This window comes from Vulpes lagopus, chromosome 13, assembly GCF_018345385.1.
Source record: "Vulpes lagopus strain Blue_001 chromosome 13, ASM1834538v1, whole genome shotgun sequence".
Taxonomy (NCBI): domain Eukaryota; kingdom Metazoa; phylum Chordata; class Mammalia; order Carnivora; family Canidae; genus Vulpes; species Vulpes lagopus.
In genome coordinates, this window is record NC_054836.1 from 35,785,659 (window position 1) to 35,809,527 (window position 23,869).

The 23,869-nt window shown below is 38.8% G+C and overlaps 1 protein-coding gene across 1 annotated transcript in view; it reads right to left on the minus strand.

The window, feature by feature from the left end:
* Nucleotides 1–23,869, minus strand: part of RAPGEF5 (Rap guanine nucleotide exchange factor 5) — a 230,116-nt gene that overhangs the window by 21,978 nt on the left and 184,269 nt on the right. Inside the window, exons 13-20 of the mRNA XM_041727416.1 lie at nt 20,989–21,133; nt 19,313–19,410; nt 17,349–17,379; nt 16,311–16,389; nt 13,957–14,106; nt 10,247–10,344; nt 6,743–6,865; nt 4,655–4,833 (exon numbers count right to left, since the gene is read on the minus strand). Of these exons, the coding sequence (XP_041583350.1) occupies nt 4,655–4,833; nt 6,743–6,865; nt 10,247–10,344; nt 13,957–14,106; nt 16,311–16,389; nt 17,349–17,379; nt 19,313–19,410; nt 20,989–21,133 (903 nt within the window). The remainder of the gene's footprint in view (nt 1–4,654; nt 4,834–6,742; nt 6,866–10,246; nt 10,345–13,956; nt 14,107–16,310; nt 16,390–17,348; nt 17,380–19,312; nt 19,411–20,988; nt 21,134–23,869) is intronic.

Genomic DNA, 23,869 nt, shown 5'->3' on the forward strand with positions numbered 1-23,869 from the left:
TTTGAATTCACGTTTCTTTATATATAGCATACTCTCCTTCCAACAGCCCTCTTGTCCCACCTCTTTACTCAGGGTGCTGTCGTTATGTTTTCACAGACAAGCCCCTCTCACCTCACTGGTCCAAGCTCCTCCTCCCATGACACAGCATTTTCTTTGCTATCAACAATATAGCTATTATAATATGTATCTATGTAAAATATGGCCTGTATTGTGGGGATACTGTCCTACATTTCTCATTTAAAGGAAAAAAAAGGAGGAAATAAAATGCAAAATAAAATCACATTGAGCTCCCTACACTCTGTAAGCTTATCTGTTCTGTATCATGTCAATCATGTCCTTCAACTCAACTGATCAAAATTCCACTGATTTTCAAAGCCTGAAGAACAGGCTTGGCCTCCCAGGTCAGCCAGGACAGCCTGTGAGTTCCAGACTCCTTTTACTGGGGCTGTATTAAGAAAACCACTTTTTTGGCATCCCTGACCCAAGTTTTTAAAATTAAGAAATTACTCTAACTTGATAAATATGAAGAAATATAGAAGTGCTCAACAATAAGTTGGTACATAAAAAGTACCCAGTGTTAATGAGCGCAGCTTGCGCCTGATACCACCTTTTCCACCACATCTCCACCAGGGTCTCGAATGGAACTGATGTATATGCAACTCTGAGTCCTGCTTTTTCAGGACTGTGTTGCAGTGTGTATCATGAATTCTTCACTATCATCATTAATGGCTATATGACTTCATCAAAAACATACTTCATGATTTGTTTACTCGTTCCCCTATTGTTAACATTTAAGTTCTCAATTCAATTCAACCCAATACAGAATGCTACAATGAGTGTCTTAATGTATAAAACTTCTTTAACTGAGTTTCTGGTTCTTTAAGTTAGACATTTAGTCATTACATCACTGGTCAAAAGCGATCTTGACGTTAAAGGTTCTCAACATGTATTAAAAACTGTCCCCAGTGGCGCAAGTTATATATGAAAGCATCTAGTTGAGAACCAGGGGAATGGATAAGGCTGTTTTAGGACTACCATACACAGCTGGCTGTGCCCCGGCAGGTCCTCCCTAAGTGGCCTGTCCTGGTGCCAGCCTCGTGGGCTAGCTACTGGGCTCCAGGTCCCAACAGGTCCCACCAGGGAGCATAGGGGAAAGTTCTACCCCTATTACCAGTGGAACCTGGAAAGGCACTGCTGCCTCCATACCTAGGGTCCAATGTATCTGGGGCAAGCACCATGCTGTAGGCCCCTTACTGCTGAGTCTCCACAGGCACGGGCTGTGCCTCTCCTAGTCTTCCTTGCCTGGCTTCTGGCCCGGCCTGCAGCTCTGCAGTTGGCAAGAGGACCCAAAACTTAGTCTAACTGGCCCCTTCATCTGGTTTCCACCGACTCTCTGCTGGGTGGACACTGCTTAGTATATTCCATGAATAAATAAAGATGCCTTCTGGCCAATGATTTAGAAACCCACGTGTTCTTATGAATTGTTGGTGACTAAAGGCATCAATACTTTTTTTTTTTGTTTGTTTGTTTTTTTTTTTGCATCAATACTTTGACTCAGCTTCCCTTGTATTATTTACTTCCCTCAGTCTGCCCTTTCTGTGTCGTCAACCCCTGGAAAGTTCACACTGGCCAGAAGAAATGTGAGCCAGTGCCATTGCTTGGTATGCTGATTTGAGGTGCAGGTTTCTCTGTGGAGACAGAGGGCCCCATGGTCCAGAGAACTATCTCACCCTTAGGCCACAAGTACCTCCATGGGAGGCTGTCTCTTACTCTCAAGTCCTCCCATTTAGTACATGATGGAAGCTCCGTGGTCCTGTGATTCCTCACTAGACATTAGGTTCCTTATAGGTAGAGTATATGTCCATTCCATTTTTGTATCCCGCCCATCACCCAAATGCCTAGTATATAGCAAGCCTTTCAGATAGCATTTGCTGGAGTTGAAAACAAGACATTTTGGGGAAATGGTTTTATTATTACCAATTGTAAACAGATTTATTATTCTTTTTTTTTTAATTTGGCATAATTTATCTGTCTGGAATCTTCAAATTCTTATCTTTTTATCTTTTAGCTCCCATGAACGATTTTCCTGGCCCAGATCTCTTTTTTAGTCATATTTACAATTAAAAAGAAAAAAGCACATACCTAACGTCTGAATCTGTAAAAAGAAAAAAATCATTTCTCTAGAAGACAAAGTGATAGAGTATAAATATTGGAGACTAAACTGGTCTGGAATCCTTTGTTACCAAGGTTCATTCATTCCACGATAAGAACAGACTGACACTGAAACATTCCAGTTTAGCAAACACTCCTTTGTCTGTGTGAGGAAATAAACTCCACTCAATCCACAGAGGTGGGGGATGGGGATGGTGAGAAGGAAAGGAAACATGAATATGCAAATAGATGCCTTAGGCAGGGGAGACACTTCATGATCATGGAAATTACTATTTTCCCTTGGTTATTCCTACTAGTGTGATTATGAGGAATTTAACTTTATGTTTCTGTTGGCATTCTATTCCATGGGCTAGGGACAGAGAGACCAGTACAGTAAATAATTCAAGAGCATGGGGCCATATGGAGAAGATGTGAATATATTTCATTTCCCTGAGGATAGATATAATCTTATACTGGAACTAAGCTGTGTGGTGTCATTTTGCTCCTTGGGACATTAATGTCCCATTTCTCCAAATAACTGGCATTTATAAGAAAGCTTTTGATCCAAAAAGAGCCTCACCTTTATGAATCTCATAGGCCATTTGGAATGCACTGGCCAAATCAAAAAAAGGAATATCCATCATAAAAACTGTCCAATATTTAGGAATATCTGTTGTATCTCTTTCCATCCAATCCCAGTCACATCAAACACCAGGTTAGGGGACTTCTATTATCTCTTGCTAGGTAAACTGGACGTCCTGCTTCTGGGGGTCTCTTTGCCTATAGTTCAGTCTATATGCTAGCTAGGAGCAACCTTCCTGAGAGATGGCTTTCATCATATCAGTCTCCTGACATAAATTGCAATAATCCTTGTCTTAATTCTGCCCAAACTCTTCGATCTCAAATTCAACATCCTTCACAATTTGGTTTTATCTTCCTTTGCAGATCAATCTCCTACAACTTCTGTACAAATACCCTCCATTCTGGTCAAAGTGGATGCAATTCCTTTCCCTGACCATATGCTGTCTCCCTCTAATGAATGTCTCTGCTTCCCTCCTCCAATGAGTTTAACCTCCACAGAGAGTCGCACTTTTGATTCTTATCGGTCCAGTTCCACCAAGAATTCAAATACAGCCTTGAATGCTACTTCCCTCACAAATGTTTTCTGAATATTCTTGTTCCACATCATTGGTATACAGTTTCCCCTCCTCCAAAGCCCCACTAAGAGTGTGACCTCAGAATAGGGCACACCCTCCATTCTATTTTGCAAATTAGCCATCAGAGCTATCAAAGTATCCCCCCTCCAGCAGGCTGCAAAAACTCAAAGGCATGGATTGGGTGTAGGGTCAGTCTGGTTTCTTCATGGAAACCCCTGGTTCCCTGCATGGATCTGTCCAAGTAATGAGAGATCAATACACAGTTCTTGAACAAATGACATGTATATTCCAAAACTGTTTGATGTAAAAACTATTTTGCAAGACAAAAGAGAAATAAAAAGGGAAAGAGAGGGCACTGGGAAACATTCTGATTCGTGCTGTCTACTTCTGTTGGGAGGCTGTCCCAAGAGCAGTCTCAGGATACAAATCTGGTATTTTAAGAGATGCTCTCAGCAAGTTACTAAAATGTCATTCAACTAACCTTTACTGAGTCACTGCTATTTACCAAGTTCTGCATCAGCCTTATCAGGTACAATGTTTGATTAGCAATGGTCCCTGTCCTCTGGAGGCTAACACAGCCAAGTGAAGGGATTCTATATAAACAGAGAAGTTTAATAAATATAATAAAGAGGTTAAAAAGGGAAAAAAAGCCTGTGTGTGAGGGAGAGTAGGGGTAGGGAGTAGTTAGTTAACTCTGCATCTGGCTTCAGGAAAGAGATGACTTCAGGAAAGAAGCAACATTTGACCTAGATCTTAAAGAATGACAGCAATTTGCAAGGTGGAAGTGGTCATTTTGGCAGAGTCAACACCACCATATCCAGGCCTGGCGGTGGTGTGCATGGGAAAGCCAGCATTTCAGAGTGGCTTCAGCTGTACCCAGTGGGTGAAGCTCAGAGGTCAGGTAGGACCAGGCAGGGCTGGGCCTGCTAAGGAGTTTGTAAAGCTCAAACCATGGGCATCCAGCAGCCAAGAACAGGATCTTAGAATGCACCTGATTTGCAATAATTCTCCCTCCTAACGTCATCTTCCCAGTTTTCCTAGCCTGCTGTAGCTTATCAGCCACACTGTAGCTTAGCTTGCAGGATGGAGCATGTGTGCACTGCCTGCTTAACTGTTCTGGCCCGCAGAGCAGAGTGCTTTAGTTTGGTATTTTAACAGTGACTTAAAAGTATAAGTACTTCAAATGCAAAGACATAAATATTCAAGGACAGACCTTTTCAATCATTTGGTCACTTAACTCAGTATTATACTTTTACCTCCTAACCCTTCTAATCATCACAAGGAAAAAAAAATGTACTCTCTCAAGGAGACGAGAGGAATTGCACTTTTCACTGCCAGAAACTCACTGTGCAGCGATTTTGATGAATTTTTTCACCAGCTGCACTCGCTTGCCCAGCTGGCTGCAGAGCAGGATCTCCGTGGCCACCCAGAGCTGGACTTCATTGCATCTCTGCAGCAGAAGGCTGAGGTTCACCGTGTGCTCTCCACTGCCTTGTCGGCTGAAGGTAAAGTAGATCAGCTCTTGCTGAAAGAAGATGGATTCACAACCAGCATTTATTGTCAGCACAAAGACAAGTTGATCCAAAAGACAGTCCATTTTTAAGAGCTACCTCAGGTAGTCATTCTCATATCATAATGTGTCATGAGAACATAGCAACAGTATATTCAATTTGAAATGTAGCTTTAGAGATGTCTTATTAAATAATGTTCACTTAGAATTCTCACAGAAGTTTTATTTTTAGAATGTGCAGATGACACAGTATTACATGAAAATCTAAGAAGTTTTAAAGTTTAAATCACAGGCTTAATCAAATCCAAACCTCCTGAAATTGTTATACTGGCAAAAACAAGTGAAAATGATTGTCACTAGTATAGGTAGATGAACCTCCCCTCTGACAAGGGTTCTCAAATTTTAATGTGTATCAGGATCACCCAGAGACCTCTTTCAGCAGATTGCTTGGCCCCAACCCCCCAATCCTCTGATTTAGTAGGTCTGTGGTGGGGTCCCAAACCTGCATTTATAACAAGTTCCTAGGTGGTGCTGCTGATGCTGCTCTGGGTACCTACTCTCTGAGAATTATGGATAAAAGATTCAGTAAAATCATAAACAGAACAAGAGTGAGATTTAGGGCAAGGTCCAACATTTACAAAATTGAGCAAGATGAGCAACTATTTATAGAGACTGCTTATATGCAGAGCAACAAAGGAGATTTTTTAAAATTTTTTATTATTTTTTAAAAGATTTTATTTATTTATTTATGAGAGAGAGAGAGAAAGAGAGAGAGAGGCACAGACACAGGCAGAGGGAGAAGCAGGCTCCATGCAGGGGGCCCAACGCGAGACTTGATCCCGGGTCTCCAGGATCACACCCTGGGCCGAAGGCAGTGCTAAACCGCTGAGCACCTGGGCTGCCCGAGATTTGTTTTTAAATAAAGATTTGTGTGCATGCAAGTGTGTGTACTTTATAGAAGTGACTCCCATTCTCCCACTGAGTAAGCAGCTAAGCAAGGACACCTACTCTACTAACATTTTTTTTTCTACTAACATTTCCAAAGACACAAATTATTTAGCTCAAATGAATTCATTATTTGCTTAGATTTAATGTTGGAATTTTTTAATGAGAAAATATGAGGACATTCATTCTAAAATGAAACTGAAGCTCAAGTACCCAAGTTGGGCGTGAGTTTCTTCAGAAGGAAAGGCTGCTTTGTAATGAAAAATTTCACTACATGGCAAAGCAAATGCAACATATGGTTGCACAGAGCTGTCTCATTTTTCATCTCCTGGTTCCTGTGAGCCTTTCTACTGGCTACATTTATTCCTTAATTGTCAGCAGCATTTTGCCCCTAATATATTATTATTCTATATATGTTTAAGCTGTCTCCAAACGGAGGGCTGATGAACATAAAAATTTGAAATGTATCTCCAAAGCTTCAAGAAAGTACTTTAAGTCTTGCAGTATAGTCTAAATTTATAGAATGTTCTTGAGTTAAAGAATGGCTGTGTGTGTGTTGGTATGTGCATAAATACGATTCTTGTATAACTACAGTGAACTTTATGGAAAATATAAGTATCAATATCAAAGTTGTCAAATGTGAAATAGCTCTTCAACCCCCTTAGAGCTTCATAAATATGTAAATATAGAAGTATTCATAAATATAAAAATATAGCACTTTTATACTACAGTACACATACGGTTATACCAGGAACAAATAAAGTATGATCATGTATTCTGATCTTCCTAGGTTTGGGTCAGTCTTTCAGTGTATTTAAAGTCCCCAAATATCTTTTGGGCTATGGTATCCTAAGCATAACCATATCACCCGATGATGGATCTTCCTTAAATCAAATCACATACAAATACATACTCTTCAAAAAGAATGCACAGTTAAAATAGCACTAGCATTTATTTTATCTTTTCACTCCTTACTTACCTCGTGAATTGAATTGAAGAGACTCCAATCAAAATTCATTAATTCCAGAGCAAGATCCCAAGTGTTCATTCCCAAAATCCTCATCGACCTTTGCTGCGAGTCCTCATTTTCTGCAAATGGGTTCTAAACCAACAGACAGAAGCAAAAGGATCCTCAGTAATTCCCAAATGTTTGGCACTGAACTGGATGGCCACAGAAAGCCACTAGAAGCCCAGATTAGGAAAGTAATCTTGTCTGAGTGCACTTAATATTTTCCCTGGTCTGTTCATCTTTGGTAAGTTACAACCAATTTGGAAAACAGCCTTGGAAACAATAGAATGTGATCAATGATACTTCATTGAGTTAGCCTGCTCCTCCCCCCTGACACACACACACACACACACACACACACACACACATGCATGCACACACGTGTACGCATCCACAAATCTGATTATAAAACACTGCCCCAGCAGACAGCATAATGAAAGCGAGAGCCCTGAAATCACTTTGGCTTCTGGTAAGAATTAATGTGCCAGCAGGTTAGTATAAAAACAAACAAAAGAAATGTCATGGTGTACTTCAATAAAGACAGACATGGCTTTTACAGGAAATATGTTTAACAACCCTCATCCCAGACACACATTTACAAATTTTATTAAAATGCCTGTGGAAAGTGATAAAAATTTAAACAAAAAATAAAAAAAAATTTACTTCATTTATATCCCATGGTAGATGATTAAGTATCCGTTGCTTTACCTACACAAGTAGACATGAGTCTGGTAATCGTATTTCCTTAAAATCTGGTATGATATTATTAAATGCCACCATAACTTTAAATATTTTGTCACTGTTAAATTATTAAAAATTATTTAACAGCTTTTTCAAAATATTTGATACTTCCTAATTAAAATACAAATTCTCCAGGGGCATGGCTAGGTTAGTTGGTAGAGCACATGATATTGGGGTTGTGAGTTTGAGCCTCTTGCTGGGCTTAGAGTATACTTAAAAAAATAAAACATGATTCTTCTATTTGAGGGATTGGATTTGAGTAGTTCATGATGTTAAAACTGCTAATGACTTGGAAAAAAAAAGGAATGGGACTTCGCAAAAATAAATGACATGACAGGATGAAGGGAATATTTCAGATTCCAAATATTAATTCCTATTTTAAAACTGTAAAACTATTTGCATTTTACAAGTTTTATTGCTTTAAAAGGTTTGCTAATTTGAAAAAAAAATGACAAAAGACCTTCACAGAGCTTTTCCACAGACTTGATTCTCTTCAGAGCAGGTCAAGGTACAAGTTGTCCCTGGAGTCCAGAGTGGGACACAGGGTGGAGCTCATTGGGTGGGCTGAAAGAATGCATGTTCAAATATTGAGTGGGGGAAAGCCCATGTTTCTCATGGCCTGATTAGTCTGGAATCAGAGAGATGCCATGCTATGCTGCAGGCATTCAGAGGGAGAGCCAAGAGTTGGGAAGCAACATAAATCTCTGTATACTGGGCAGCCCGGGGTGGCTAAGCCAGTGGTTTAGCGCCGCCTTCAGCCCAGGGCCTGATCCTGGAGACCCGGGATTGGGTCCTGCATCGGGCTCCCTGCATGGAGCCTGCTTCTCCCTCTGCCTGTATCTCTGCTGCTCTCTCTCTCTGTCTCTCATTAATATATAAATAAAATCTTTAAAAAAAAATCTCTGTATACTAATCTGGAGATGTAAGGATATTTTCACTTGGCTTTTTACCCCTCCTACTCTCTTCCTAAATGCACTCCTTACTCTGATACTGCCCTCTGGTTATATCCAAGGCTGTTTATGGCCCTCTCTGAGAAACACTTTCTATTTCTCTATCCCATTCATTCATTCAGGGCTCTAATTCCCACTTTCTGAGAAGATGAATTCATCTATATTTAAGTATAGTGAGTTCTAGTGGTTTCACAGCTTATCTATCCTGCCCTTAAAATCAACTGAAATCTTTTTGAGATAAAACACTGAAAGCTATGATTGCAACAGGGAAATTTCAGGCAGTATGCAGAATTGGTGGTAGAAACATTTGAGGGCAGGATGGCAACTGGCTCATCTGGGAACATACTTCAGAGCACCCACTTATTCTATTAGAACACTGCTTAGGCCTGCTTTCTACTCTTCTGAAGTTGGCCTTGGTCAGTGGTAGGAGAGAGCTCTGGGCGTACATACCAGGGAACTGCCGAGTCTGTGCGTGGCAGGAGGAAGGAGGGCGTGGAAGAGAGTGTGAGTCTCTACTATCATAAGCAGCTCCACAGAAGCTACGGGGTAGATTGTTCTCCTCCCTAGTGAGGGTTAAAGTCAAGCCAGTCTCATTATTTACTTGAGGATGCTGTGTGGCATCCTATTTGTCATGGTTTGCTTATGGAATGACATCATGTACAGACACAGGACCTTTGTGACCAACTTAAGGACATTCAGAAGCAGAAAGGCTCAAATAAGACAAAAATTTTCCTCTCCTTTGCTCTTTCATCATATACAAATGAGAGGAATGTCTAAGAGCTTCAGAGACAAAAACTATTGGCCCGGAGTCCTAGCATTTTCCCTTACTTGGAGGCAGAGGCTAGAGTAAGTTACTTGGCCTTTCTGAATGTCACAAGGTTACTGGCAATGTTCAATGAGATACTGTATGTAAACTACCTAGCACCTAACTGTCTGGTAGAAGTGTAAAAAATGACAATGATTAGCAGGTTGATACTTGTAGATAATTTTACAAAAACTATTTTTATTATAAGCAGTTTTGGTTAACTCATGTGGTATGTACTTTCCTCAAGCATAAATACAACAAGAGTCGGCTAGAAAGAACCACTGTGGTGATGGCTCCCTGAAACAGACTAGGACCATGGGTCTAGATGATACTCTTTGTGGGTGAGGAGTCTGAGGCTGGATCCGACCATGCAGAAAGCAACCACAAGGCTGAAGTTTTTAGGAAAGTAGTAATGACAAATCATCTAACTGCTTAGCCGTAAATGTTCTTAAATTTGAAATGAAAATAACTGATAGCATGGGTTCTACATATCTTCAAACTCCTACTCCTCATTGGCATCTCAGGTACCATTGTTATAAGCCCATCTTACATGAGGAAGGCTGAAAATCAACCCTTTCTTCCTGGGAATGGTACACTTGAAGTGGGCCAAATGGACAGAAATCAAGAATATAGTCTCTTTCCCCTTAAATCTGCACAGGGTAACATTTTTCAGCTTGATCTCCACATATGTGTCAAAAAAGAAGGAATAGAATTAAGATTAATGGGGGGGGGGGTCACTTCTCTTCTATCCCTTGTTTCAGGGGCCCAGAGAGAAACAGGTTTGACTTCGGAAGGGTTTAGGATTTCTCAAGTTGTACCTATCTTTGATTTGCAAAACTAGTGTCATCCGATAAGTGTATTGCTGGCAGAAGAGGAGGAAGTAATTCGATGTGTTTTTCTAACATTCATTTTGAAAGATACAGAAATACGATTGTAGTCTGCCATGTGTGTTTCCAGTAAAAGGCTAAAAGTTCTTACCAAAGTATCGGCTAGGTCTTTTCGGTAGACATATATCCGACCAGATGCTTCAAGCGATTTGGAGATGGCCAAGTCATTTGGCTGAAGTTCATGCTTTTCTTTATTAAAAAAAAAAAAGAGTAATTAGAAACACAAGGGCAGTGGTAGGCATACACAGTATATCTAAAGAGTGAAAATTGCCAAAGAAAAATATTTAAAAGTAACTAGAATGCAGATTTAATTTAGTTCTGCATCCTCTGTGCAACAGCAACAACAGGACCATGGACCTCATTGCTCCACATGCATAAAGTAGAAGCCTCCTGCAATTTCTCCTTAAAATATTTAGTTGTTCTTTACAACAGAGAACAGTTTAGGGAAGAAAGTAAAATTCACTCATAATCCAATCACTCTAAGATTGGTGATGATGATGATAAGATTGGTGACCATATGATGGTGATGTGGTTAAACATTTGGGTATGTTTTTGTTCTGATCTTGATGCAAATGTGTGTAAACAACATTCACACATACATATAGTTGCAATTATTTACACATATGCCATTCATAATTAGTATGGATGCATACACACATGTACATTTGCAGTTTTTGCATATATGGTTTTATATTCCAATTTTATTATAAGCACTTATCCACTTGTCAAAATTATTTATGTATATGTCCTGTTTAATTGGTTACATAACAGTCCCTTACACCATCATGTAATCTTTCCTCTACTGTTGACCAATTTAATAGTTTCCAATGTTTTTGTCACATAAATTAGACGGCAAGATATATGTAAATACTAGCATGCAGGTCTGGCACATAATAGGAGCTTGATAAATGGGATCTATTATTATAGCAGCCATACTATATACTGCTGAAGTCAACAACCTTATGCATAAATCTTTGGCTGTTCATAGGTGATTTTTAAAAATAGATTCCCAGTAATGAAATTACCAGGTCAAAGGGGAATGAATATTTTTTAATGTTTTTGACACGAACTGCCAAATTGCTTTCAAATTCTTACACCGACCAACACTGACCATTCCTTGTGGTAAGTTTGCTATTTAGCTGAAACCAAAAAAAGATTCTCCATTTATTTTAAATTTCTTGATTACTGGTAAAGCTGAGTCTTTTAAAAGTATTCTTCTATTTGCCTTATTACAAATTATTCCTCCCCTTCAGCCATTTATCTACCATCACTGGAGCTCTCTTATAACACAATAGCCTTCTTTGTAGAAAAATGTCCTCCTCCTAACTAGAAATTACAGACGGGAATTGACTAAGCTAATCCTCAAGTTTATTGCACTGTAACATAAATCAGCTTCTATAAGTCAGCCTTATAGTTACCCAGCCTGGTTGGGGAATGCAATATTCCATGTATCTTTTTCTAGATAACTTAATCAGTTCAAAGGCCAAATTTTGTTTTGAACATTTCTGCTTAATACAGAGTACACAAATGATAATCCAATATATTCTTTATGGCCCAGCATTATAAAGATCAATAGCACTTTCATGTCAGGCCATTGACGTGCGTGGTAAATGGTCCCACACGGCTGAGCTCTGAAGTTTTTCCATCTTCTCCCTCTTCCTCTAGCTACAATTTCTTGCAACCCTGTATGTTCCCATGTCCACTTTATACCTGAATTATGAGAGTCCTCTGCCCTTGCAACAGAATAAAATGCCACAGCCTTCTGACAGTCACTTTTCTATTTCCTAAGAATTATTATTTTTTTCTTATTTTCAGGTTTGTCATTACACCATAAAAGATAAAAGCTCATAGAATTTTACGCTCTGAAAAACTAGGCAGGTAGGTTTCTGTTACTACACACATATACTTTACCTACTCCAGGTAGAAAACAGCTAGAAACCTACTGAAAGACATGAGGATAATAGCACCAGTTCTTTTAGAAAAATCCACAAAACATACAACACTGAGATATTTTAAAACTTTTTTTTTTGACAAAAAGACAGTAAGAGTAGATTGCATTGTCATTTCATTTTAAAGTAGTATTGAAAACATTATTTATTATAAATTAGGTAATTAGAGCAAGGAATACATTAAACTTTCTTTTTTCCCCTTCTTTTTCTTTATAAAGCATTTTTGTTTGGAGGATATTAAGCTACAGGCAGAAAGGTTCTTAACAGACAAAAAGTACTAATTGATGGGAAATGATGGCACATTTCCAAATCTGTGGGATAATTCAAGAAATAAGCTGGTATTTTTAGAGAAGATTAGCAGTGAGTTTATACACATTAGAACAACGCTGGCCTCCCTGATGAATCTAATTTAATAGAGTGTAAAAATGGTATTTCATGGCCATCAAATAGATACTGGGTAGTAAAAGAGCTACTCATTACTTTCCAGATTCACATGTGGCCCTGGGCTGACTCTGAGTCTGCCCCAAGGGAGAAGGGTCTCAGTTTTGCGACCGTGTTCACCTGGGGTCCTTCCTCCTCTAAAATGGGGACGCAATGACTACTTTTTGTAATGGTACTGTCTTGAGAGACAAATGTTGGTTCTGCTGAAGCTTAATATTGTTTAGAATCAACTAATATTTTTGGTCACTTAAAATTAAATATAATATACATTTATCCTATCTATCTGGCATGCCAGAAATATTTTATTAAAAATTCAACACTGGTTAAAATCCAGGGAGTGCAGATGTTTTTCCCACTTTTGCTCTTTTTCTCTAGATAACGTTTTGATGGGATGCACAATTAGGGCCCCTTGAGAGGGAGGAGAGATTCTCATGAGACCCAAAGAGAAGGGCTATACGGTTTGCATATGTAATTCACTAGCTTGTCGGACCATTTTACCTGCTTCTGGGTAACAAAGCAATACAAGATTCTGTTACACAAATGCATTAACACCAAGTTAAATCCGGATATTGTCCTCCTCCCCCAGCACCATAAGGATAACAAAGGGTCAAGAAATGCCGGGTGTCTGCTCCCCCGCTCCCTCCCGCCCTATCTCTGTTTAGTTCACATGGTATTCCCATTTTTCAACTACAGATGCTAAGACACTTTCTTTTTTTTTTTTCAGGGTTAATGAGATATTAAATAAAGATTGTAAGCCAAAAAGGAGGCCAGCAACACTGAGATCGGACAGGCCCCAGTGAAAACGAAGGGGTCTGTTCAGGTCATGTAGATCAATACTCTCAGCTTGTAATCTGTGTGATCTTATTCAAAACAGACAATAAACCATTCTCTGAGGATAAATAAGGCCCTGCAGAAGGAAAAGCTATAACTAGACCTCACTCTCCACGTCCACCTGAAGGAACACTGCCTGTGAGCTTTCAGCTTACTGGAGTTTTTATTTCCTTCAACAGGGAGTCTTTTTAAGTATTAAACTGTCAGGCAGCAATATGACTAGTTCAAGGCTGTCTTTCTTTTTCCTTCCTAGAGTAATTTCATCCTTTAGCAATTTCCCAAGTTAATTTAAATATGAAAATAGAAGGCTTATCTAGAGTATAAAATATGAAAAGCTTTATAATATATTTCAAAACACTGGCATGGCCCTTTATTCAGTTCTTGGGGAGGAAATTCAAGATCCAACAGTACCCAACTGTTGTCATGGAAACGCCTCTGCGAGGCAGCTTCTTATTGTTACTGTGGTCATCCAGCTGCGGACCCAGAAGGGACAAGCCACACGTTTACTCTATAAAAATGTCGACTCTCCTTTCAGGGGAGATCCAGTGGAAGATTAATATTCCAGGACAGAAAAGTTTACCCCCAGAGAATGTGACGGCCACCAGAGCCAGATCCTCTTCTGCATGCTGGATCTTTTCTGCCACAACTTTCAGGATCTCATGTGCTGTACTGGAAACTTTTGCCTTCACGCTGACATAGGAGTGCTCCGTTATATACACGTGGCAAAAAACTGCACACAACCAAAAGAAATGTTAGTGAACTGAGAACTGTAGCCAAGAGGTACAGATTTTCTCAAATTAAGGCACCCACCTTCCTATTCTCTTTAGTATAAAACCTACCCAACTAGATTTACATATTCGTGTCTGTACATGGGTGCCTTGTGGGCATACATATAGAAATGTGTGCTTGCCCACACAAGAGATACAGACATCATAAAGCTGGTGAATAAGCATGCCGAGGACCTAGGCTTCCCAAACCATAATGAGAGACCCATGTCACGGAAGCATGCATTCATGGTGGAGATAGCCTGACCACACCACAGTGGAATGGGTGGTACATGAACCGTAGCTGAGTCCCTTTTTTGAGGGTTACTGAGATTTCCCAAAGCAGTATATTAAGATACCTAACTCATACATTTTTATTTTATACTCCATTTCTGAATAGTCCCAGTGGCTCATTCAAGAACACCACATTTTGCCATTAGAATTCTCAAAAGCTTGTCTAAAAAATCTGCCAGTTTGCCATGGTTTTTGTGTTCAGGCTTCTTGGTCACTTAATAATGATGTCCCTGATCAAGATGGGGATGAGTTTGGTTTCTAAACAGAAGTGATGTTTCCAGCCCTTTAAATTTCCTTTTTATTGTCTGCAGGGCAAATAATTATTACTAGGACACCAATACCACCAGGGTGAATCGGGGTCCTGGAAGAAATTTTCTTTATGATTTGAGAGCAGAAAGTGTTTAATAGCAGTGGAGGTAACAGATACATTATTTGCTTCTTGCAGCAGCTACTCTGAATGTATAAAATACTAGCATCTTTCAAAAAGGTAATACACAGAGATATTCTTCTCTACCATATTGCAAAAAATAAAAAAAAGGGGGAGGGCAGTTCCTAGAGAAATCTTATACTCAATTTAAACAGACCCACAAAAATAAACCTAGGATGGTTTCCACACAAAGGCAAATGAAGCAGAAGAAAAACCGTGAGTTTACATGCACAAACCTCAAAGTAAACACGCCACCAGAAACCAGTGACAGCATTCTGCTCTTGGTTTGGTTGGGTGTGTCACTAAAACAGTATCATCTGATAAACAGTTGATTTATATGTTGTCAACAGATACGTGAAAGGCAAAAAAGCTTTTTGTCTTCCACAGAAAAAGAAAATTTTTGAGCAGGACAAGGTCTAGTGCACAACCCACTGAATATGAGGAAAGTTTATACCTTGCTTAATAAACTGATGAACAAAAAGAGGCTGGAGCATCTCGAAATACTTATATTCCTTGTAACACAGCTTGGGAAATTATCCCATAAAATTTAAAGACAAATAAGTCTGGAGGATCAGCAACTAGGAATTAGGAGGTAAGATCATTTCCCTCCCAGCTTCCACAAATACTTTGAAGAAGAAGCATCGGTGGGGACACTTTGCTGTTTAAGTATGGGAGAAGCTGAGCAGGTATGAGACGTTTACACTTAGAATGTCAGCACATACTGAGCGTCTCCTAGTCACACCAGCTTGAATGTTTCCATTGCTGTGTTTCCCCAGGCTCTGTACTCAACTCAACCTTTATGCAAACGGGAGGAAACCATTTCTTGTTCTGCTACAAGGTTGTAACATAGAAGGTAGCACCTTGGTGGGGGAGCAGATAGAAGGTGTCCCCCCTGCCCCTGGTATTGAGAGAGCAGCCGTCTTCCGAGTGGGTCCCAAGCCCTGTCACCCACAGCAGGTGCCCTGGGGGCGTGGTTCCACCCGCCACCTCCTGGCCTTGCAGGATCTCACCCACGCTTCCTTCCTTCTGCTATTCTTTCCCAGAGTCACATCTCTGCATCTCAGAGACTGGCCCCACCCCTGGCCTGCACATTGGCTGTAGTGGACTTTCCAGTCAGTCCCAGGCAATGGGCTGACAGATTGAGAACAGGTGGTACTTCCAGGCCATTTTGCACCTCTACCCAAGAAAGTAGGGAGACTCTTCGCAGTCTCCCTTTTTCCCTTCCTAAATTAAAAATGTTCTTGGTCTCTGGGGTCTGGTGTATGATCTAGAAAACTGCAACACTCAAAGGAAGAACATAAAGGCCATCGTATTGGGTGCTACTGTGCTCATCACAGGGGTTGTGATAGCTAGAAATGCTCAAAGGCGGGCTGATGTGTTAATGCGGGAGAACTGAAGGTGATTAACCACCCTCCACCTACCTCAAACCCTCATTAAAATCATACTCACTTTCCTCTGTTTCAGTCACAGTTCCTCTGTGCTGGAGCCAGTTCTCCTTGAGACTGAATTGGTGGAAGAGGGCTTTATTCTGTGAGGAGCGAGAAAGAGAACAATGAATGAATGCATGCCTGCCCTTTGGAAAACCACAGCTGTTTACAACATGTTCCAAAAAAGCCAGCCAATTTTTCTTTCTTTCTTTCTTTTTTTTTTTTTTTAATGAAACCCACCCATCCAGTCTTAGAGGAATAAATAGGGAGTTGCCTCTATTAATGTATGCGGAGGTGGAGATTCTGAGCAACACAACAGACCCTGGCCAAAGCCAGTAGCAAGCAAAAAGCTCCTATAATTATTCCCTGCAACATGCTGGAGAGTATCAGCGTGATTCTGAACCTCTGGCTAGTACAAACATCCACAGATTCTTCTCTAGAGAGAGACACCCCAATATTAACTATGCTTTTGGATAAAGCAACTTTGGGACAGTTGCATACTTCTGCTGCCTCATGATGATTTGCTTAAGGGAAATAATTATATTATTCATATGATTCTCCATCTGATACATCAGCTTCTACAAAACATATGCCTGACATCTCTTTTGCATTTGCCCTTCAAGGTGAACAGGTTAACACACTCCTTCTTTCTCTTTTTGTCAGGTTGAAAAGTACAAACCTTTTTGCTTATTACTAGACTTCCTCACCCTTGCAGTCAAGATTCTTGTCTTTTTTTCCCCTTTCTTCTTCCTTTTTTTTTTTTTTGCATCAGTGTTTCAAATTCAAATTTATATCACTCTGGGAACACTGGGGAAACTCTCAGATTCCAAAAATATGCAGAATGTCAAGACAAGGGCACATGGCTATGACCGGCTCTGGATCTACAGTAGCACCAGCAAAGTGAAGGGAAAGCAATGCAGGCCACAACCCCAGGCTTCCCCGCCTGCTCCTGTTGTGCTTGAGGCAGTATTCATTTTAATTATGAAGAAATGCCAAGTGAGGCAAAGCAAGGTCTCCAAACTGGATGGCCCCACTGTAGATAGAGAAAGGTCTGCCTCACCTTCCTTTGTGGTGAATATTCATCTACGGTGCTGAAAGGGAAGGACAACAAGTTTAGTCTTTGTCTCAAACCCAGAATAATGCAATGATCATCACAAAGGACTAATTTTCAGACATTAGGCAGAGGTTTTTGCTTTTCAGAAAGATAAAACCAGATATTCATTAGGTCACTATGTATAACACCCTTGACATAGGGCTCTGGATTTCGACTGAATCAAGGAAGAAAAGATGCTATCTGTTCAACAGGTATATTTTACTTTTTACCCACAGAGAGTGAGTGCTGAAGGAAGAGTTGGATTTATTCAGTCCACAGAAACTCTAAGTTTTCTCAGCAATTGATAGATTTTGGATGAAATTATTGTTAGTAAGATGGTTAAGTCAGCCAAGGTACATCATTTCCAGAATGTTGCCATGTGTGGTAGAAAGAAGACATTCTGTAGGTCCCCAGCTCAAATTCTTTTCCAGAATCTAGAGATATTTCATAATCTTATACCAAAGAGGTAAAAGTCCTTTATCATTTTCCCAATCTGTTACTTCTCATTTTATGTAAGTTTTTTAAATGGACTGTATTAAGTTCCATGAATGCATCGAATGCATTTAAAGGTATTAAGCTATGAATTCGTTTCCCAAGGGTCACAAGGCCTACCTTACAGCAAAGACCAACTTCCATGTGGGGGATTATTTTGATGTAATAAAGGTTGTCTTTTTCTTTCCTGTTTCATTTATTTGTTCATGTTTTCATACTACAACTTATTATGGTGTAGACTGTGACAAGGGAACACCACTCAAATTCACAACACTTTTTTCTAACATTGTCCTAAACTGCATTTCATTTCTGAATTTCTAAATGTGTGATTTTCATGATTGAAGACTAAAGCTTACACGTGATTTGTTTGCACCCTTAAATTAATTTATATAGACTTCAATTTGCAATAGGATCTCTTTTTACTAAAATTAGGTCAGGCTTTAAATCTCAAATTAATCATCTGAAAGGCCTGAATTAACATTTTCTATGAGAAGTGCCTCTGTGACTGCTGAAATCTTCATAGAAGTTTCTCACAACTTGACAACACATGCATTTCATGTTTACTAAGGAGAAAGCACACTGTACATCAGAGAACAGCAGTTTTTCCCTTCAGATTAACTTTGTGGCTCTATCTGAAAACTGAATAACGTCCCGATGATGTTTTCAATCACCAAAATTGACAAGCAGCGTTAGTGGTAAGTCATGTATTGGCAATCTGAAAGACTAATGATAGATACCTCTGGGATATTTACACATGCCAAAAGTCAGTGAATAAATGGTTTTCTTTAATCCTTCTAAATTGATAAAGAAACCTCAGGGAATCCATAAAATGGAGATTTAAAAATGCCTCATGACTTGGTGAAACCTACATATAAAACTTTTTTTTCCCTATTCCATTAGAGACAGTTTTTAGCCCCCAAAATGACAAGTTAAATATTTACACTTTTAAAATTAAATAACTTATTAAATAATTGTTTTTGTGTATCTGGGTTGTTATGGCCCAGTTGGTTTCTACCATATCAAACACGATTAAAAAAATAGCCAGTAAGCTTGACTTTATGTTCATTCATTTTGATATTGAAAACAAAATATACGGGCAGCCCAGGTGGCCCAGTGGTTTAGCGCCACCTTCACCCCAGGGCGTGATCCTGGAGACCCTGGATGGAGTCCCATGTCGGGCTCCCTGCAGGGAACCTGCTTCTCCCTCTGCCTGTGTCTCTGCCTCTCTCTTTGTGTGTCTCTCATGAATAAATAAATAAAAACTTTTAAAAAACAAAACAAAACAAAAAACAAAATATACAACTTACTACTAGAAAAGCTAAGGAATCAAGAAGGATCCCAGATTCAAAGTGTTCAAGATGAACCTTATAAGACACCCAAATTCTATCCCATTTGCTGCTTTCTTTTATTAACTGTAACATAGAAAATTAAATACTCACTGACGGCGGTGCATTCCAAGTATCTTTTGAAATTCTTTCAATTCTTTTTCAAGTATCGGATATTCATATACATCATCCAGTACATTCCTGTATATGGTCTGTGGGGGGCGGTGGAGAAAGAAAAATGGGTAGTGAAATGCTTATTTTGTAAGGATTAGGCCTCATATAATGGTCAACTTGCTGAGGGAATAGGTGGAATGTGGGCCAATGCAGGGGGTTAAACCAGGTACCAGTGAGATCCCAAGTGGGATTCCACCTCCTAGCTTCTCACTTAACTATGTGGCTCTCCCACAGCTTTCAGGGGCCATAAGCAGTCAATGCTGGAAACTTAGGTATACCTGGAAGGCTACTCAAGATTTCCGTGCCTATTCTATATTAAAAAAATAATATCCACATAGTCATTTGGGAAGGAAAAAAATTGACCGAATCCTATTACCCAGTTATTTAAAAAATAACATTAGTTTAGGCACAGTGTTGGTTAAACCAGTTTTTAACTGGATGTCAAAATTATACTTTTTTTTAAAAAAAGATTTTATTTATTTAAGACAGAGAGAGAGAGAGCACAAGTGATGAGGAGGATCAGAGGGAGAGGGATAAGCAGGCTCCCTGTTAAGTAGGGAGCCCAATGTGGGACTCAATCCCAGGACCCTGAGTTCAAGACCCAAGCTGAAGGCAGACGCTTAACTGAGCCACACAGGCACCCTAAATGACACCTGGCTTTTGAAATCAAAGTAATTTCCTTCATGAAAGACAAAATCAGTTTGAATACTTGTCTATTCTGAAATCCATCAGACCTGCAGCCTGCCTGAATTCCATTCTACCCTTTCTCTGTGTTAACCTGCATAGCTAATATGGTTTTGGTGGCCAAAGGCGGCCAATTGTCTACATATTGTCTCCATGTGAATCATTTGTGTTCAAAAGGTATTGCAGTCTATTAGTGATGAGAGTAACCTATCAGTTTATCTGGGTGGCTCAGCAGATAAAATGTCTGACACTGATTTCAGCTCAGGTCTTGATTTCAGAGTTGTGAGTTTAAGCCTCATATTGGGCTCCACATTGGGCATAGAGCCTATAGAAAGAAAGAAAGAAAGAAAGAAAGAAAGAAAGAAAGAAAGAAAGAAAGAAAGAAAAAAGGAAACATCAGTTTATCTAATTACAATCGTAAATCTAGGTTGGTACCCATTTTGCAAGTTATTATTGCTTAAAATTCTCAAAATACATCACAGTCTGAGAAACTTTCATAATGTATGTCTTGTCAATATAGTTTTTTAAATTATTACTATTATTATTATTATTTTTTTATTTTTTCAATATAGTTTTTAAGTGATAAACAATGTTTTATACAAATATTGTATATATGGGACTGGTTAGTTCAAACTTAGAATAAATCTCAACATATTAAATAGTGTCAAGTTTTCATCATTCCATCTGCAACCAAAATTCCCATGAATTATATAAAATAACCTTAAATTAGCAAACGTAAAACATTCTTTTCATACAATTAAAAAAATTCGATGTACAGAACATCAGGCCTCAAAAATCAAAATAAATTAATATTTTCTTTGAATATTACAAAAAAGTTGCATGACTGCAACTTACCAGAGATTTTTGAAATGCATAGCTGAAAATAAAATCAGTCACTTGGCATCAAAGAATATCCTGAAATTTTACACTACCTTTAAGAACATTTTTGAATGTTCATCTTCATGTAACCAGTCTTTGTAGAGAGCAATCCATTGGGACACAAGATGTAAGACCTTACGTTTCCGACAAGGAACATCTGAGTTTTCTTCTTTGCCTTGATACTTCTTAGCAGAATAGGTGCAAGTGGTTAAGAAAGAATATTGCATTGTTGGAAAAAAATATGAAGAGATCCATTTATTCTTATTTTCATAAAACATGCTAAAGCATTTTCCAAAGGATCTACAAGTATCTAAGCAAGTGGGAAGAAAATAATATGTGTAAGAAGAGCAAAAGGTATGCACCAGGAAAATGATTTCCATGTGCTTGGTGGCAGGTCGTGAAGGTTAATTAGATGATTTGCACTGACAGCTGCTGACACAGTTCCACAGGCACCATGGGTCGATGCCACCATGAAGAGATTCTAAGTGGCCCATGAATTTCAAGGATGGCTACAAGAGATCTGTCCTTATTACATAGGTAGACATTTTTCAAAAAAGTTACATCAGAACTAGGCCAGATATCCTTTGATCTTCAGAAATTCACAATTTATAAAACCAGTTACTTCTCAATTAGTTCCAAATGTGCACAGATTTCTGGAGTATAATTTGCGATATGATTTAAATGCCCACCCCCGGAATTTGCTTGGAAAAAAGGACTAGATAAATGTACAAACATAATTAAAAAGGACTGCTAACTTTCATTTTCATTGGAATAAAAGAAAAGTACAGTAGAAATAACCTAAATGCTTCAAATACTGTGGATAGTTAACTAAATCGTCACATATCCATTAGTAGGCAATCTACAGCCATAAAACTGATGATCCAGTAGTGCATTTACTGACAGTCAACATTCACAGCGTACTGTTGAGTAGGAAAGCAAGTAAGAAAATATGTTGGGATCATCTACTTCTATTAACTGCGGTTATTTATAAGAAAAATTTCATTACCTGGAATAGTATATACCGAAAGTTAACAGTGGCTAACTGTGCTGTTAAAATTACATAAAAATAATAACCCCAAAAGCAATGTGTTTAAAGAATGAGACAGAAGCTTGGCATTTTCCAAACCAACCTAGTGTTTTTGTTCCCCAAACTATCATTTCTGACTATCTTGGACACAATGGAAAGCTAAGTAGGAAAAGGAAATGCTGATACCAAAGACAGGTAGCTTTGGGGTTACTGGACAGGTTTCTACACTCTTTTTTTTTTTTTTTTTTAAAGATTTATTTATTTATTTATTTATTTATTTATTTATTTATTTATTTATTTGAGAGAGAGAGAGAGACAGAGGCAAAGACACAGGAGGGAAAAGCAGGCTCTATGCCAGGAGCCCGACGTGGGACTCAATCCCGGGACTCCAGGATCACGCCCTGGGCCAAAGGCAGGCGCTAAACCGCTGAGCCACCCAGAGATCCCCAGTTTCTACACTCTTTAATTGCTGATATATAACAGCAAAATAGGAATATCTATGTCAGCCTTTGTAAATATCTTAAAACATATTTTAGTTTCTGTCTCCTTATTTTGTAAAAATACATGAAGGCCATTTGATTTTTTTTGATTTCTGTATGTGAAATAAACTCAGGCAAACAAAGAATCTGGGAAAATACCTATTCTTTCCTAGTTTTTCTCTTAACAGGCAAAATATAAAAATTTATAGCCTGTATTATTTCCACTTGTACAAATGTTATATTCTTTTCCTGTGACTATTATGACCTCACCTATAAAGAAGAAAAACTGGAAAATCAGGAAATACTGACAACTTCTTTCTTTTAGGTCAGCATGCATAAGTCAAGAAGGGAGTTTTTTAGTACTGCATCTACGCTTGACAATTATGGATCTGCAGGATTGAGCCATTTCGGGACTGAAACCTTAAGTGCCCTTCTCCAGTTACTACCATTTACTTGTTTAATCTTGTTCTCCCTACAAGATGTTTTTTAAGAACATTTCCTGATTAAATTTAATATTTGGATTATTCTGTTTTCTATATCAAGGTATATTCACTCTTACACATTTTGCCCATGCTAGATTATATTGACATATAAATGTAGCTAGAGGAGGGGAATAGTAGGAAGATATTGGATGACGGTTATACCTTCATGTAGTGCACTGAACATTAGCTAGCCTAGGGCTGGGAGCTTACGTAATGCTCTTTATGATGATAAAAGCTGAAAAGTATAAAATTCTATCACAGTAAAAGTACCCATCTAAGATAACCACACACGGCATAAATGGCTCTAATCTATAAATAATGTTTGAAAACAATGGGAGAAAAAAAAGAAAACAATGGGAGATAAACAACAAAAAGTAATTCAGACCACTCTTCAGAAGGTGATGGTAGTGGGATATATAATATAGCTTCACTAAGGCGTACATAAAAATCAAATATGGATGCTGCATTTTTGTTTATGGTTCATATTATTTCACAAAAAGCAGAGTCTGCAAATATACTGAAATAATCATGTAGGAAGACTCCTGACTTAAAATATTCTGGATTTCATGGGTTTTTACAATTAGTAAAAAGGCTGCTAAGAATTTGAACTAAAATTTTCATATAGAATGTCTTAGTCAAAGACTCAAAACATGGTCAGAGCCAAGTAAGTTTTAGAGATTCTTTAGGGAAATCCTATGAGGCATTAAATTACTCAATAATAATCACAAATAATATAGGATTCTATTTATTTATTTACTCACTTTTTTTAGAGAGAGAAGGGGGGAGGGGCAGAGGGAGAGAGAGAATCTTAAACAGGTTCCATGCCCAGCATGGAGCCCAACCCAGGGCTTGACCTCACAACCCTGAGATCATGACTTGAGCCGAGATCACAGTTGGATGTTTAGCCAACTGAACCACCCAGGTGCCCCTATTAAGAACCTATTAA